Source organism: Phoca vitulina, unplaced genomic scaffold (genome assembly GCF_004348235.1).
Source record: "Phoca vitulina isolate PV1807 unplaced genomic scaffold, GSC_HSeal_1.0 scaffold2, whole genome shotgun sequence".
In the NCBI taxonomy this organism is placed as follows: Eukaryota; Metazoa; Chordata; class Mammalia; order Carnivora; family Phocidae; genus Phoca; species Phoca vitulina.
The window spans coordinates 30,754,602-30,773,250 of record NW_022589705.1 but is presented as its reverse complement, the minus strand read 5'-3'; the positions used below and the strand labels follow the sequence as shown (position 1 = coordinate 30,773,250).

At 34.1% G+C, this 18,649-nt stretch overlaps 1 protein-coding gene across 1 annotated transcript in view; it reads right to left on the bottom strand.

Annotated features, from left to right (window-relative positions):
- Positions 1–18,649, bottom strand: part of COL24A1 (collagen type XXIV alpha 1 chain) — a 384,914-nt gene that overhangs the window by 144,787 nt on the left and 221,478 nt on the right. Inside the window, exons 27-32 of the mRNA XM_032424689.1 lie at positions 17,734–17,787; positions 16,178–16,231; positions 14,782–14,835; positions 5,558–5,611; positions 5,228–5,272; positions 5,063–5,107 (exon numbers count right to left, since the gene is read on the bottom strand). Coding sequence (XP_032280580.1) covers positions 5,063–5,107; positions 5,228–5,272; positions 5,558–5,611; positions 14,782–14,835; positions 16,178–16,231; positions 17,734–17,787 — 306 coding nt within the window. The remainder of the gene's footprint in view (positions 1–5,062; positions 5,108–5,227; positions 5,273–5,557; positions 5,612–14,781; positions 14,836–16,177; positions 16,232–17,733; positions 17,788–18,649) is intronic.

Genomic DNA, 18,649 nt, shown 5'->3' with positions numbered 1-18,649 from the left:
AAGTGATGGAAGAGAAAGCAAGAGAGGAGGAACCTCAAATTCTGAGGTAAACTCTGCTTAAATCTCTTGCTGACATTTAAAGTATATATCCATATGGTAGACACCAAGCATCCTAGCAAGGCCTAAAAGAACTGGACAGAAATTTCAGGAGCCATCTACTGCAGAGGAGAGAGAATCTGGAGTTTGAAAGCAGCCAAGTTAATGATTTGCCAAATCAAAAAACAAAATGAAACAAAAAGTACTCTTCAAAGAAATATAACAGAATTTGGAGTATCTACGATGAATCATTTAAAATGTTCAAGATATAGGGGTGCCTGGGTGGCTCAGTCAGTTAAGCATCTGACTCTTGATCTCAGTTTAGGTCTTGATCTCAGGGTCATGAGTTCAAGCCCCTTGTTGGGCTCCTTGCTGGGTGTAGAGCCTCCTTAAGAAAAAAAAAGTCACTACATCAAAAACTAATAATGTACTATATGTTGGCTAATTGAACATAATAAAAAAATGTCCAAGATATAATTCAAAATTACTGGACAGGAAAATTTTCCCATATTTACAAGAAAAGGCAATTAAAGGAGACCAAACTCAAGATTACCCAGATGTTAGAATTATCCCATAAGGATTTTAAAGTGACTATTATAAATATGTTCAGAAATGTAAATAAAAATACACTTATGATGAATAGACAAATAGGAAATCTCAGAAGAACATCATCTATAAAAATGGAAATTATAGAACTGAAAATTAAATATCTGAAATAAAACTTAAAAATTCCATATCATAAATAAAATTTCAGTGAATGGGTTTAAAAAGTGAGTGAAGATAGAGTTAGGTTATCCAATTAAAAAAAGAAAACAGGAAAAAGAAAGATTAAAATAGGAATGAATAAAGCCTCAGGGACCTGAGGGATGATATCAAAATGTTTAATGTATATTTAATTGGACTCCAAGAAGGAAAGGAGAGAGAAGACAGAATAGGGAAAAAATTGAAATAAAGTTAAAAAATTTCCAAATTTAGTGAAAACAGAAACTTACACACAAAAGAAGCTCAGTAAATCTCAAGCTGAATAAATGCAAAGAAAATCCATCTAGGCACATCATAGTCAAACTACTAAAGGCCAAAAGTAAAGAGAGAATCTTGAAAGCAGCCAGAGAAAAATGATACATTACATGCAGGGGGAATAATGATACCGATAAATGTGGACTTCTCATTGGAAATAACTGAGGCCAAAAGAAAATGACATGTCATCTTTATAGTGCTGAATGCAAACAAATAAAAGAAAACCCTGTCAGCCCAGAATTCTATATCCAGTGGAAAAATATGATTTTGCTCATATGTGGAATTTAAGAAACAAAACAAACAAGAAAACGGCGGGGGGGGGGGGGGGGAGAAAGAGAGAGGCAAAGCAAGAAACAGACTCTTAACTGTAGAGAACAAACTGATGTTTACCAGGAGGGAGGTGGATGGGGGGATGCGTTAAACAGGTGATGGTTATTAAGGAGTGCACTTGTTGTGATGAGCACAGAGTGATGTATGGAAGTGTTAAATTACTATACTGTATACTTGAAACTAACATAACACTGTATGTTAACTAATTGGAATTAAAAACCTAAAAAAAGAATTCATGTAAAAAAATGAAAGTGAAATAAAGACATTTTCACAAACAAATACAAAGAGAATTCATGACTGGCAAAGTTTGACTCTAAGGAATCTAAAGTAAGTTCTATAGGCTTCAAGGAAATGATACCACTTGGAAATGCAGATCTACAGAAAAGAATGGAGAATATCAGAAAAAGTAAAGGCATGGATAATAAAAAAAGCAAAGAAACAAACACTACTTCCCCCTAAATACCTTAAAACACATATTTCACTTATAATAAAACAAAAATATTTATATTAAAGCAAAATTTTAACTTTGCAAAATGGGTTTATAACACACATAGATGTAATACATAAAAACAATTATAGCATAAACAACAGGATATTGGTGGTGAATGGGTCTATATGGTTGCACGTTTCTTGCAATTATGTTAAGTATTACTATATTAACTCTAAGTAAATTTTGGAAAGTTAGGATGTATACTGTAATCCCTAAACCAGCAGCTGGCAAACTACAGCCTGGGGGTGCAATCTGGACCAGCACTTGTTTTTACAGAAAATGTTTACTGAGTCCTGACCTAGAATAATCACTTAAAAATAATAGTTCAAAGAAGTATAGCTAAAAAGCCATTACCTAAATTAAAATGGAGTGTTCAATGCCAAAAGAAGGCACTGAACAACAACAGCACCACCACAGGGAAGAACAATCATAAAATGGTTGACCAAAGTACAACCAAATTGATAATTACATTAAATGGAAATGGACCAAACACTAATTAAAAGGCAGAGATTTTTAGAATGAATAAATAATAAAAAAAAAGACCCAATTATAAGACACTCACTTTAAATACCAAAACACAGATTGGTTGAAACTAAATGAATGGAAAAGATAGGCCATACAAACTGCAAGCATAAGTAGGCTGGAGAGACTTATTAATCAAATAAAGCCAGTCTCAAAAACAAACAATATTGGGGCGCCTGGGTGGCTCAGTCATTAAGCATCTGCCTGCGGCTCAGGTCACGATCCCAGGGTCCTGAGATCGAGCCCCACATTGGGCTCCCTGCTCAGCCAGGAGCCTGCTTCTCCTTCTCCCACTCCCTCTGCTTGTGTTCCTGCTCTCACTATCTCTCTGTGTTAAATAAAAAAAAAAAAAAAAATTAAAAAAACCCAAAACCAAAAAAACAAACAAACAGTATTATCAGGAATAAAAAGTATTACTGGAGATATAGAGGAATATTTTGTAAAAATAAAAGGGGGTCAGTTCATCAGGAAGACATAATAATCATAAATGTGAATACTCTAAAAATAGCATTTCAAAATATATAAAGCAAAATTTGACAAATTTAAAGAAACAGAGAAAAACAAAATCATAGTTGGAGATTTAACACCCCTGATTCATCAACTGAAAGAATATCTAGATTAAAAAAAATCAATAATAGTTATAGTTTTTGTAAGATTTAGAAATCTAAAAACAGTTACCTAGGTTTTATCACCTTAATAACACCATGGATCATGGCCTTTCCTCTTAAGTCAGACCTACATGTGGATGGAAGGCAAGTATAGGAAACAGAGTTGGCCCATAGACAAATGTATTTTCCTGGTTATCTCGGCAACCAATGTGTTACTGTTTTTCATTTAATACCTGGCTTTAGAATTATGACAATTTAGAGATGTCTCTTTATTTTACACACAGAGAAAATATCATCCAGACAGCTAACTAATTTAATCAAACTATACAGCTATTAGGAGCATGTACTGGAGCAAATGTCAATTTGACCTTCAATATATCTTTCTATTATACAGCACTGTCTGCTTGTCGAGAGTTGCATAAATGACTACAGACATTGTGGAGGATCAAACAAATCTTCAGGGCCATCTGGATTTCTTGGATTGATTGATCCTAGCTTCCTTAAGATCTCAAAAGTCTATTCCAGTTCAATCAAGAAGAAGGGGACGATGTAGGTATCATAGAGCTATGTAAACCTCAAAAACTACTATAAACTCATGATTTAATGTCCAACCCATGTCATCCACTAAAGTAAATTTACTCGATTTCTTGCCTTAAGCCATGGTTACAAAATGGTTCTAATGTCTTTTATTTGGTTGAGGAAGTCAAACACCACATTTCACATTTATCTAGGCATATCTGATAGGCTGCAAATGAAAGTAAAATTCTAAGGAATGTCAACAATATATAAGATGGGTAAGTAATTTTATTTCTCTAGGCCTCCCTTCTCTACTATAAAAAGAATGAACACGATGAGCTTTAAATTTCTCTACCATTGCCACATATTTTAAGCTTTGTATACAGTGTAGCAAAGTGGAAAGAATCTACAGAAACACCATTTGCACTGATATTAACAGAAACCCAGAAAGAATGTTCTTTGGGGATGACTTTAATGGATAACACTGTCACAGACAAATTCTTTCTCTGGATATAGTCATTTTTCTCCTTTAGATCTCTGATATTTTAGATTTGACCACTGACAAATATAATGAATGCCATTATGGGAAACAACAGGCAGGGGGCAGCAGATTTCAAAGAGGAACAAGTAAATGCAGGGACATTAGTGACAACTACTATAGCAGAAAAAAACATTTTTCTCTTATCCTTTTCTGACTCTTCAGTTGCCGTCCATTTAAATTATTATCTAATTTTATAACTTTAAATTGTGTATAGATATGTATATGACAAAGCAAGATGTTATTATAAATTATAATTTTCATAAAAATTATGATTCTAAATAAAAACAGCAATATATGAAGTGTATGAAAGCTCATACAATTAAGCTTATGTACTCAAAAATTTATATATAGGTACTAGCATATATGTGTGTGTGTACATATGCATATGTGTATCTTTTTGTTTTTGTTTTTACTATTTCTCCCATTTATTAGTGAACGAAGACACTGTGATCTTTTTTAGTTGCCAAACTTCTGCTTATTTCTGTTCTATGAACATAAAAAAGAACTTGCAGCTACTCAGGGAAAAAATTGTATACTTCTGAAAAGATGTTTTGATGGTGGAAAAATAGCTAGTATTGTATAATCTTAAAAACTCTTAGAGCAGTGGCATGGCAAAGCATGGTGACACACATAGCTCCACGCTCCAAGGGTTCAAAGAACACTCAAATAGAATTAAAATGGAAGTAGGCAAGAAATTTCTTGATATATTAGCTTTATTCATATTCCATTATATTTATATAGTATCACACCATTTTATTTTGAAATGGATTTTATAGAAAAGTAATCATACCTAGGGTGGAGTGTAACAGTTATCACCACCAGTTTATAAACAGATAGCACTAAGGCGTAGAATGAGTAATCAACTTGCACAAGTAACACATCTACCTAATGACTGAAAGAAGAACTGGTATTCTCTTAGTCTAACGTACTGATAATAATAGTTGTGCCAGAGAATAAAATGAATAAAATTTATTCATAGCTTAATTATTCCTAATTACTTACTGGTTTCCCTTGAACTCCTCTCTCTCCGGGGTTTCCAGTCTTACCCTACATAAGGAAGAAAATGTTTGGGTCACGTAGCTCCCTCACCAAATATTAATCATACACCAAGAAAAACAGGGAAGATTTTATCTATTTATCTTTAATGTGAAATGTTTTACTACTTACAATAAGACCATAAGGCCCTCTTTTTCCTTGATCTCCTTTTTCACCCTAACAAAGTATCAATACCACAGGAGTTAATATGAATGTGAATTATGGTCTTACATGTGCTAGTATATACTCACATACAAGAAAACAGGACATCAAGTATATAATTCAATATTTTAAAAAAATTTCTCTGTGTGTAGTAAAAACTTTATATATGTTTCATACTTTTACTAAGAGAAAATTTAGAACCATACTTTTGTAAGGAAATACAACAGTTTTAAGTCAGGTAGAACACATATGGGCTCAAAAATCTTAACTGCATATGAAGTGAAAAAAATCAGTATTTACCTTGGCACCTTGTATACCTTGTTCCCCTAAGAGACCATCTGGTCCTCTTGGTCCCTAGGGATGGAAAAAAGTCCTATTGTTAATTTGAAATGTTATTTTTTTATTGTTATGCATCCTTACAAATGAACACCTTGTGTTCTTCTTGACAAATTCCTTCTGCTTGTTTTTATACCATGACCACAGAAAAGAATACAGCTAGATACAGTTCATATGGATGAACCTATGTGTATGGGATAATCAAGCCTGTGTTTTCAAGATCTATTGCCAAATAATTAATCAGGTGACCTCAAAAACAGCTGATTCAGTCGTTGAGGTGGTTATAATATAGGTTTGTTATTTGAATATTCTGTTCACCTTATTTACTCAGGAGCCATCCACGATCTATTCTAGGAACAGCTCTACATTAACTTAAAAGTGGCTAGCTTGTTTGTCCGACAGTCTTCTTAAGTTTTATATTTTTGGAATGGCACTCAGAATGAGTGCTGACTGCATTGTACTCACTATGCACCTGCTTGACAACACTTACTGGAAGGTAGCCAGGGCACAGAAAAGGGACAGAAAATACTGCTGGGAATCTTCATGAAAATGTAAAACTTCTCAGCTAAGTTGTTATCAATATTTAGTCATCAGTTGTGAAGAACTGCTAGTTGCAGAAGTCACTCTCTAATAAAATGATGGTATGTGTCTCCATGCCTAAATAATAACTATCCTTGGAAGATCTTAAAGTCCCTTTCAAAGGAATTAACTCAATTCTACAACACTGACAACACTACAATGTCTACTGTGGAAAAGGTACTGCATTAAGTGTTCCGGGGATACATAATTGTAAGAACATTACTCCTTCATGAAGCTTAAAGAATGGTTAGGTAAATTACACAAATGATGATAATATAGGTTGAGGTAAGGCAGTTTAAAGGCTAAAAGGATTCAAAGGAGGGAGAGAACTTTCACATGTTTGTATAAGGAATAAAGATAACATTTTGACAGCTGGAGATCATGCTCTAAAAGGAACTCTGGACAGAGGGATAGGATGAGAAAAGGGTACAGAGGCAGGAAAGAAGATACCCAAGAATGAAAAAAGTAGTTTGTTTAGCTGGTCTATTGACTACAAGTAGTATTTCTTAGTATTTCTATACTAAGTATTTTCTATAGTAAGAAATAATTACTAAGAAATAATTGTGGAAAGACTGGGACATAAAAGGTGAAAGACTGGAGTTTATATTTAAATCAATAGGTAATGAGAAGGCACTGAAGACTTCTTTTTTTTTTTTTTTAAGATTTTATTTATTTATTTGAGAGAGAGAGAGAGAGAGAGAGAGAGCAAGCAGGGGGGAGGGGCAGACAGAAAGGGAGAAGCAGACTCCTGCTGAGCAGGGAGCCAGACTCAGGGCTCGATCCCAGGACTCTGAGATCATGACCTGAGCCAAAGACAGATGCTTAACCAACTGAGCCATCCAGGTGCCCCAAGAAGGCCCTAAAGATTTCTATACAGAATGGTAATACAAATTTCCCAATACAACAAGCTGATTTGAAGGAATCCCCTAGGCTCCTTCTCTTTTATCCCATCTGAGGTCAGGTTGGTTTAGTTTTACGTTCTTAAAAAACTGCTTACTGTAATAGGACTCTCTTCCTGGGTACTCTTAGGGTACTGCATTCCCTGATCCTCTTAGGCACATTCAGGGGATTAGAGAGAAGGCTCACACTCCATGAGATCTATAGCTCCACTGGTTATACTAAAGTTAAAGCCATAGCTCTAGCCCTTCAATCTCAGTCTGTATTGAAGGTACTCCATGAGCTGGCCCTAACTTCTTTTTCTGCCCTATTTTCCCACAAAAGACTGTAAAACTGAGTTTCAGTCTTATTGTGTAGAACCTTGAATATCAAGTTGAGGAATATGGATTTAATTTAGTAGATAAGAGACTTTTAAAGTGTGTTACTCATTTAACAAACATTTGCTGAGTACCTATTATAAGCCAGTCATTGCTTCAGGCACAGAAGATAGGTAGGGAGAAGAGGACTCATCCCCAAATTCATAAGCAATCAAATAAATATATAAACTTAATGACAGTGAGTAGTCAAATGTAATGAAGTAAAATAAAGGACCTTATGGGACTAGAGAGAATTCAAGATGGGGAGCCCTATTTTAGACAGGGTAGTGTGAGAAGCCTCTCTAAAAGGGCATATGGGCAAGATCATTCCGGCAGAAGAAATAGAAACTACAAAGGTCCTGAGGTGGGCACATGCTTGGAATGATTAACAGTTAAGTAACTGAAGATGAAAACAGGAACAATTATTAAAGGATGATTTTGAAGTTTTAAGTGCAAAGATCCTTCAGGACCTTGTTCTAAACATCACCTTCACCTTAAAAATTCAGCAGCCTATAATGATTCTCTTTCTCTGTCACCTTCTAAACACATTCTCCTCTTTCTGCCCTGTACGAAAACACTTCACAAAATTTTTTGGAGTTATAACAGAAGGTGGCTGAAGGAGTATGAAAAGGAACGAGCGTCGTCTGGTGACAGTAGCTATACTTGTGACGACAGAGCATAACCTACAAAGCTGGTAAACCACTATGTAATACACCTGAAACTAATGTAACATTGTGTGTCAACTATACTTCAATTAAAAAAAAAAAAAGGAATACATGGTCAACATTCTTAAACACTGCAGAAAACAAGTGAAATCTAGACTGATAATGTGTCCATTGGGAATTAGGCACTTAACCCTTTTGCAACCTCAAATCTCTATCTTTCTTGGATATTTTGTTATAATAACTAGTAGAGTGATGACAGCATTAGTAGCAAACAAACTGGAAGTGTAGGTTTGCTTGGGTGGAGAGGGAGAGGGAGAATGAGGCGAATACAATGAATGTGATTCTAGACAAATCAACCACAATGAGACAGATATCTCTAAGGCTAGCGCTAGAGAGTGCGAAGTCATTCTGTACAGGTTTATTTTTTTTATTTTTTAATTTCTTTTAGATTTTATTTATTTATTTGACAGAGAGAAAGAGAGAGAGCACAAACAGGGGAAGCTGTAGGCAGAGGGAGAGGGAGAAGCAGGCTCCCTGCTGAACACGGAGCTGGATGCGGGGCTTAATCCCAGGACCCTGGGATCATGACCTGAGCTGAAGGCAGATGCTTAACCGACTGAGCTACCAAGGCGCCCCCATTTTGTCTAGGTTTAAATGGTAGCATCGATATGGATAAATCTTCAAAAGTCTTCCCAGACACAGAGTTGTAAATTTAGAATTAAAAAAAAAATTGTTTGGTCTAAAGATGGCAAGTCTCTTTCCTTACATAAAATCAGATTAAGTGGCTGCCTGGATATATACATAGAAAAGACTGCATCTAGGTCAGGAGGAAGATCTCATACTCAACGGCCAATTTCTGCTTCTGAACATAAATCACCTAATGTCAAGACTGAACTAGTGCAAACTCCGCTTTTATAATATGAAGAAATGGAAGCCTGCAGATATGAGTTGCCTGATTCATATGATGTCTAAATGTATAAAGACATCAGATAGTTGTGCTTTATTAAGTTTATAATATTTTTTCAAATGTTAAAAAGAAGCAAAGGTTAATCTTGTTAACAAGTGAATTTAGATTGAAATACAGGACCTGAAGTTTAGAGGAGGTTTATAAAATGAATATGAAACATTTACAAGTGCTGATTGGCATTATAATTGAAAGGTGCTCCCTCCAAAACTAAAGAATACACATAGTAATGATAATCACTCATTTTATAATGCTTTTGTCAAAATACTTTCACTCTAAATATACTTTCAGATTATTACTTCATTTACTAAACCAGGGAACAAAGAAAGAAATTTCTGCTCCTAAGTTGATGAGAAAGATAACCACATTTAGTTTTTGGTTTGTTTTTTTTTTTTTAAAAAGGTCTAAGTATAGTAATTGTATTAATTAAAGGCTATAAAGCCTAGGGTTGCTGGTTAAGAGGTTAAAGCTGAAAGAACTTTAGGAAAGCTTAATACTCTCTATGTTTCAGTTAAGGCTAAATTAATTAATTAAAAGCTTAGCTTTCTCAGCATCCATAAGTTTCACTCTGATATTGGTTATAAAAGTTACCTCTGGGTTAGTTTATATGCCTTCTTTGACTCCTGAGACAAAATAAGCTTTAGGACAAGCTCTAAGAGAGACCCAACAGCATTATAATAGGCATCTAATTGGGCATAAAGTTATTTTTTTAATACCTGCTTTAAAATATCTGGTTATCAGAGTACCTGGGTGGCTCAGTTGGTTAAGTGTCCGATTCTTGATTTCAGCTCAGGTCATGATCTCAGGCTTGTGAGATGGAGCCCTGCATTGGTCTCCATTCTGGGCATAGAGCCTGCTTACGATTCTCTCTTTCCCTCTCCTTCTGCCCCTTCCCCCCAACTCATGCACATGCGAGCTCAATAAAATAAAATAATAAAATAAAATAAAATAAAATATCCAATTATCTGTAAAGCTCTTGGAGAATGTATGTGAGCTAAATAAAAAATCTGATCTTTTCCTCATCATCTGTAAGAAAAGGTAAAGTTGGCTACAATAAGTGGCTATAAGTAGGTTCTAAAAACTGGAATAAAGTCTGATAGCTCAGCTATATAAATTAAGCATGTTTCATAAAATAACAAGTACTTGAATTGTAGGCAATAATATTAAAGAGTTAACAAAAGTCCTGAATAATCAATAATCCTAGAAGTATTAGATGATAGGAGACAAAACCACTCCTTCATATAAATGCTACAATTTTAAAAAAATTATCATTAACTACCACACTAATATAAACTGCGCACTAGTTTATGTAGGAAGCTTTTATGAGAATTACAAGGCCATCTCTATAATGCTTGTCATCAATTTTAAAGAGCTAAAGTATCTATGAATGAAAGAAACAACCCTTATTCACAGAACAAATGTCCTTCTAACTTGGATTCAGTATATTTATATTTCCTTTTAACCACATTCATCTGTCTTTGCTTGACCCCTCTATTAATTTTAAATTACTCAGATGCCTAACTAATTATGCCTAGCAGTCTGTTCTGGCTCTTGATTGATGTAGCTGGGACAAAATGTTCCCTTAAACAAAAACTAATATTATCTGTGATTTTGTGGGAAAAATCATTTCATTCTATTCTTATTTTTTTTAAAAGATTTTGTTTATTTGACAGAGAGAGAGAACAAGTAGGCAGAGAGGCAGGCAGAGGAAGAGGGAGAAGCAGGATCCCCGTTGAGCAAGGAGCCCGATGTGGGACTCGATCCCAGGATCCCGGGATCATGACCTGAGCCGAAGGCGGACACCTAACCGACTGAGCCACCCAGGCACCCCCATTCTATTCTTTTATGAATTTTTTCAGGAGAAGAAACCACACAAAAAGCTCTTCTTTAATACTTGGCGTGACCCAGGTAGTACCCGCATTGAATCTAAATGCAAATGTTGATGGCTGGTTTCCCAATATGATATGCGGTTCCTTGAAGAAGCCGCAATTCAGAATATTTATGGTCATATCCATTCTGCATCTTGCATAGAAAATCTTAAAACATTACATATTTCTAATACAGTTAATTCAATCTTTTTTCCTCATGTAAATATTAAGTAGCATAGAATAAAAAATTACTCAGTTGTACGCCTCTATACCCTCCTTCCCGAGAAAGGGTACAAAATCTGAAGTTGCCTAATTATCAAAGGCCCAATCCATGGGCAAGAAAAGAGAGGCTAACTCTGCTCAGTGTGTCATCTCTCCTGTCAGGGCAGCTGGAGACAGGACATAGAAGTACACACTGGAGAGACACCAAAGGATCAGTTACCTAGCCCCAGTGAGTTAAATGTGCACATGAGGGACAGCAACTAAAGTTGTGCTGGTTCCTAGTGACCCAGAAAGGCTAAGCCACCATCTTACTGGTACTGCAGTAGAGAATCTGCTAGCCTAAATTGTCTATATAATGGATATGATTGTATGTATTATATTAATTAGCTTTGGCGTATTAAATTATTTCACTACACTTAAATGACTATTCTTCAGCCAAACTTGGCAGATGAAAAAAAAAAGCTTAGAGTATGTAGGATAAATAATAATACTTTAAATTTATGCCAAATCTCCCACCTAAGACTCTCAAACCACAAGAATGATACTTTCAACCAATCCTGCTCTTTTTCAGCTATATAAGAAGCAGGATTATACAACCTTCACAAAGCAGGTTAGACAAATTTTCATTATATTATTTTATTTAAGTTGTTTTCTGAAATGGCAGACATTGTTGCTTGCCTGAGCTTTTCTTATCCTCTGGAAAAGTACCAATATTGTATGATACTTCAAAAGCCACTGGGCTGTAACTAATTAAATATTAAAACCCATATGGTCCAGATCTAAAAGATAGTTACCATTGAATCCTCCATGGTATGAAGAGAATGCTTGACAAATTATAAGAAACCAGTAAATGTTAGATAGTTGAATGACAGACGGATGGGCAGGCAGACCCCTAAGAGCGTGTCCTATTATTGATGATGTTCACATGGCCATGTGATAACAGTGTAAGTCACAGGCAAAACAGTAATAAGTACTAGTTCCATAATAATTATTCTCTGCGTGATCTCAGGGTTAGTGTGCATAGGGCACAGCTTCCTCTCCAGTGTACTATGACACAGTAGTGTGCCATGAAGGGGTTATAGGAATGCTGGGAAGATCAACCCCCTCAGCCTTTGGAGTGGTGGGGAAAAGCTGGAGCACAGGAACCTCCAGCCAGATACATTTTCATTTATCTCAGTGGGGAGACACATGTTCTTTTGTGTGTGTGTGTGTGTGTGTGTGATTGAAAAACAGTGGGAAAGATGGACCTAGCATATTGAGATCACATCCATAGTGGAGAACAGATTGATAAGAAGACAGTAGAAGTAGGAAGATATTACATGACATCTGGAATGGAACTTTCTAATAATATATTCTTAAATATTCTGGTCTTCAGTTCTTTTTTGTATTCTCAATGTTCAGGAATTGCCTGAAACATTCTCCTGCAAAGGAAGTGTTTTTGTACTAAACAAAGCCTTTATTTCTAAATAAGATTTCCTTGTTTAGAAAGTACTGAATGAATTTTAAGTAATTGTGAGAAGCCATTTTGGGAGAGAATCAGTAAAATGTATTTGGAGGATAAGAGGAAAATAGACCATTGAAGAGGTAAAAGTTGAGGACAAAGTCAGAAAAGGATAACAATCTATTGACTGATGAATGGATAAAGAAGAGGTGGTATATTTATACAATGGAATATTACTCAGCCATAAAAAGGAATGAAATCTTGCCATTTGCAACAATGTGGATGGAACTAGAGTATATTACACTAATTGAAATTAATCAGGGAAAGACAAATACCATATGATTTCACTTATATGTGGAATTTAAGAAACAAAACAGATGAACATAGGGGAAGAGAAGGAAAAACAAGATAAAAACAGAGAGGGAGGCAAACCATAAGAGACCCTTAACTATAGAGAACAGACAGGGTTGCTGGAGGGGAGGTTGGTGGAGGGATGGATTAAATGAGTGATGGGCATTAAGAAGGGCACTTGATGGAATGAACATTGATGTTATACATAACTGATGAATCACTAAATTCTACTCCTGAATCTAATACCACACTATGTTAGTTAGTGTTACGTTAACTAACTTGAATTTAAAGAACATCTTGGAAGAAAAAAAAGGGAAAACAAAAGGGCAACAATTACCCAGGGTTCATGGGGAAGTTAGAAAATCACGGAGCAAATGAACTTTCCATATGACTCAGGAGAAAACACATGTGGTTCAGGAGGAGTTCTTGCTTAGGTACATAGCTTCTATAAGCCTTCAATTACTTAATTAACAAAAAGTAAAACATAGCAAAAAGTATTTCTGCTTTCTTGCAACTGTCATAAAACTGGTTGAACTTTCTCACTTTGACTAATACAAAGTTGAATAAACACATTGGACCTGACCAAGTACTAAATGCTGGCAGGGTATAGACCACTAAATGACAGTTTGGGTACAGATCATCTACTGCCTTTTTATTTTATTATTTTAAATCTCATTTGGGCTAAAATATAAGTGGCCATCAGGATTATTTATAAATTGTAAATCTATAACCCAGTAAGGAAAACAGTTTTTCAGAAAAGAAATAATAATAAAGACAAATTTACTCTCTTTCATCAAATTTCACTTAAAACACAGGACATGAAACTAAAGTTATTATTGCAAACGGCATTCTTAACACTTTTCTCCCATTTGCCAACTGGAAAATGAAGTTTTTGTTTTGTTTTTAACTTTTGTTAGTTGGACACCATGTTTTAAAATATTTTCTTCACTAATTCTAAAAATCAAAGTAAAGCCAAGGGAGAAAGGAGAATTCTTACAGCCCACATATTCAGATTTATCAAGGAAAAAAAAAAAAAAAACCTCCTTAGTATTCTGTGTGGTGTCAAATAAGCATAGGCTTGGGAGATAGACACACTAAGATTTGAATCCTTGTTTTGTCATTTCTCTCTGTGTGCCTATAGGCCATATACTTAAACTCTCTGAGCTCTGTTTTCCTCAGCTATAATATCTGAGACAATACATCTTCTTTGGGTAGTTCTAAGTATTAAGTAATAATAGATGTAAAGGTGCCTGGCATGTGATGCAATAAATTGTGGTTCTTATTTCTTCAAAGGAAAAAAAAAAGGATTTAATGTTTAAAAACTCAAAGATTGAAAGATTTCTAATTTAATTCTTATACATAATCACCAAATGATGATGATTATATCACTTCTGATTCATAATTAATAAACAGGCATCCTGCATTTGTTTTCATTCCACTTCCTATTGCTCTTACTCTGTCATGATGTTACTATTCCTTGCTATGTAAGTCTCTTGTGAGTAGAAAAATGCTTAATTTAAACATCTTCACCTTTACAATTCTCCCAAAGAATGGAACTGGAAGTTGAAAATGTGAAAGAAGAATTCTATATGAATTAGTAAAATTTGTAAAACATAAAATGGAAAAGTATGGTTTTATGAGTACAAATGATAATGAGTCACACTTCAATTAATGTAGGTAGGTAGTTCATCTAATATAATGAAAACAAGGAAAAAAACCAACAATATCCAAGCACAATCTAGAAGACATAGAACTATTTTTGCTGAACACATCACTATTTATAAAGTCATTTTTTTTTTTTTTGAGGTTAATGTATTAGATTACTTCCTGCATTAGATAACTTACTCTTTGTCCTTTAGGACCTTGACTCCCAGGTTGTCCTCTTGCCCCCACATGACCCTACACATTGAAAATTTAAAAATTAGTTATAGAATTCACAGGAACATTAGCAAAATAGGAATTATAACCTTTCTTATGACATGTAATTCTCCTTGGGAATTCTTAAAATAAAATTGATTAATCTCCTTTAAAATATGCTTTATTTATGAAATAAATGCCATAATGTCTTTCCCCATTATTCTGCTATTCTTCCCTCTCCCAGTATTCCAACTAGTTTTCAGGAGGAACACATGGAGTCACAGTGGAAAGAGACACCTATTTAGCCAGTCTGAGTAGTCTAATCAGCTTGGTCCATCAAAAAAGCAATGGCTATTGCTGCAAGATTTCTTTCTCATTATTCTAGACATTTATGGTAATCCCATCACATAAAAATAGATTTTTTTCCTGTATGATGAAAAATGTCACAAAATACCCCAAATATGCCACAAATAGATGTAATGAAGATTAAGTTGTTACTTATTACTAAGTCAGTTACAATGAATTTTTATACTTGATAGTCTTTAATGAAGAATTAGAAAACAAAATTTATTTATCTATATGACATTAGGTAGATAAAAACAGTGAACTTTCATAGGATCTTAGATTTATTTATTATCTTCTGTGAATAAAAAGACTGGCAACTGTACCAATCTACATCCGTCTTCCTAATTTTAGAAGTCAATAACATGCCTGTCTATGTAACATGCCTGGAAAGTCAGGCCTATCTTCAAAACAGAAGCTTCCCAAAACAGCATAAACCATTTCTTTCTTTTTTTTTAAAACCATTTCTGATAATAGTTCTGTTTAGGGGATTATTAAGGCTTATCTTTTTCATATTTAAGTTGATAATAATGGCCAAATTTTGATAAGCAAGCTTTATTTCTTTAGAGGCAAGATTTTGTTATCTTTCTCTATATAATAAATGGAGTATTTTTAAAACTCAAGTTTTGGTCAATAAAGATACATTTTCTCTAACTTTTATCTGGTTGTTTGAGAATATTTGCAAATTTCTAAGAAAAATATGTTGTGACTTATTTGTGATTTGTTTATCCAAGCTCACATGTACGCTTGATTACTGACTCTGTTTTCTTATATGTGGTTATTCAAAAGAAAGTTTAAATTTCTTTTTGTTTTAGCTACAGAATTGTACTGATTATTAAAAGTAAATGATAAAGCAAGTAGAGGTGAGGAAGATTAAGATACCATGAAATATTCTAGAGTGTTTTACATTGAGGAAAGAAGTAGCCTTCATCAGTTTATACATTACTTATTTTGCATAAGAACAAAAAGTATAGTATAACCAAAATCACAGATTTAAATTTTAAATAGACATTCTAGAAGGGAATATAAAGTCTTTACTTACAGGTAATCCCAGTGGACCAATGGGTCCTGGATCCCCAGGAGGACCTGGATATCCCTATAATGAGTAAAAATATGAAAGACATGAAGTCTCTATCATATCTGATTATTTTCATTGAAGACAAACCAGTAAATTATAAATAGCAATAAAAGTGATAATGTAAATAAGATCTCTCTTTCCTATCCAAGATATAAAAGGCCATGGGAAATGTACTACAGTTAGAAATAAGACATGATTACACAGAAGCTGTATATACTTTTATTAGTAACTCTGCCTAGAAAAGAAATTGGCTAAACAGAATCACATATTATGACCTATTGAGAAGAGAATATTCATCTTATCTTTCTGTAGGTTTTGTTATGCTAGGAATAGATATATGTTATATTATATAGATTATGAAGCCATTTCATTGTCAGAGACTAGAGAATTCTATAATTAAGGAATGTGAATGTGTAGAAATACTCTACAACCTGTTAAATTTTAGAAGGAACACACCCTTTATGGCATTAATACTAATTTAGAGAATGTCTTAGTAGGTAGTAATTCCTGAAATTGATTAACCTAATGGGTATATTAAATTTCTTAGTTTACAGCAACTGGACATAGCTAAAAATGATGTCTTAGTAGGTAGTAATTCCTGAAATTGATTAACCTAATGGGTATATTAAATTTCTTAGGCTACAGCAATTGGACATAGCTAAAAATGAAATCTTATAGTGCTTTGCTGATAATACAGAAGTTAAAACTAAAGAATAACTTAGGTAAAATAAACTTGTAGACAGTATTATATGCCACCAGATCTATTACGATATATTTTCTGAAGCAAGATTCTTTTATTGATATTTTTTTTGTTCTAGTTCCTATCATGTTTAGAAACTATTTAATAAACTAAAAAAATAAGATCTATATATAATATTTGTCATCTATTACTACCTTAAAGATGAAAGAGAATAAGATGAATTCTGGATTCTGATGTTTCACATATTATCAAAGAATTACATCAGGACCACAAACTCATGGAAGCATGGCAGTGATGGTATGTGCCATAGAAACTATAAGCTATATATATATTTTTTATTATTATGTTATGTTAATCACCATACAGTACATCATTAGTTTTTGATGTAGTGTTCCATGATTCATTGCTCGCGTATAACACCCAGTGCTCCATTCAATACGTGCCCTCCTTAATACCAATCACCAGGCTAACCCTTCCCCCCACCCCCCTCCGCTCTAGAACCCTCAGTTTGTTGAAACTATAAGCTATAAAAGAAAAGTAGAATCCTAAGTGAATTTTCTTTTTCATCCATTTCAGTTAATTTATGGTGGGTTAATTCTTCTCTTAAAACTATTGACTCATTTGACCAAGTCATCTGATTTTCATGCTTTGCAGTGCCAATCAGCATGTGAAAGGTAAACTGTTTAAAGGAAAGGAAAATTCTAAAGGAAATACACTGTAAAATAGACATTTTCATTTACTTAAATTCCATTCAAGGCAATTTCACCTCTAGAATTATGATGTTTTTTGGGAACATATATTTCAAATCACTGACTCTTACCATAACACCCTTTTCCCCCTGGGGACCTAGTGGACCTGGACTTCCACGTTCTCCCTTTTAAAACAAAGAAAAAAGAAAAACATTAAGGCATGTTAATCAGTCATGACTGAGCTAAGCCTTGACAGGAAAATTGTCAGAATCATAACTTACATGCATATCTCATCCTAGCTGCCAACACTTTTTAATTTACAAATTTTGTATTTTTACCTTAAAGTTGCTAGACTTCTAATACAATAAAAATCCTCAAAATATATTTCAAGGGATAAAGTACTAAAAGTATTTTTATAAGTAGAAATGCTTATCATTTTGAGGCATATGAAATAGGATAGTAAAAGTATCAAAACATATTGTAAGAATTAACTAATTCCTATAACCATTGAACAAAATTTTATTTCTGTAGTCTACCACAATTAAATATAATTAAGATAATCAAATATGCCATAGCAGATTAAAAGAATTGATTCACATTAAAATTCCCAGGATTGTCATCTTAGTGTAGAACATTTGACCTTGCACAGAAGAAAATAAGTCAGAATAAAAACAATTACAAATCTAATTTTTTTTAACTGAGCTCATTTTATATTTGTTATATTGTTCTTTTTTATATATTTTTTGAAGATTTTATTTATTTATTTGTCAGGGAGAGAGAGAGAGAGCGAGTACAGGCGGGGGGGAGAGGAAGAGAGAGAAGCAGGCTCCCCACCGAGCAGAGAGTCTGATGCGGAACTTGATCCCAGGACCCCGGGATCATGACCTGAGCCGAAGGCAGACACCTAACCAACTGAGCCACCCAGGTGTCCCTATTTGTTATATGCTTAATAAAAAATCAGTAAGTATATATTAAGCACTTTCGATGTACTGAGAGTTGGAGAGCTATAACAGAAATTTGACTTAGTTTCAAGTATTTGGAGACATG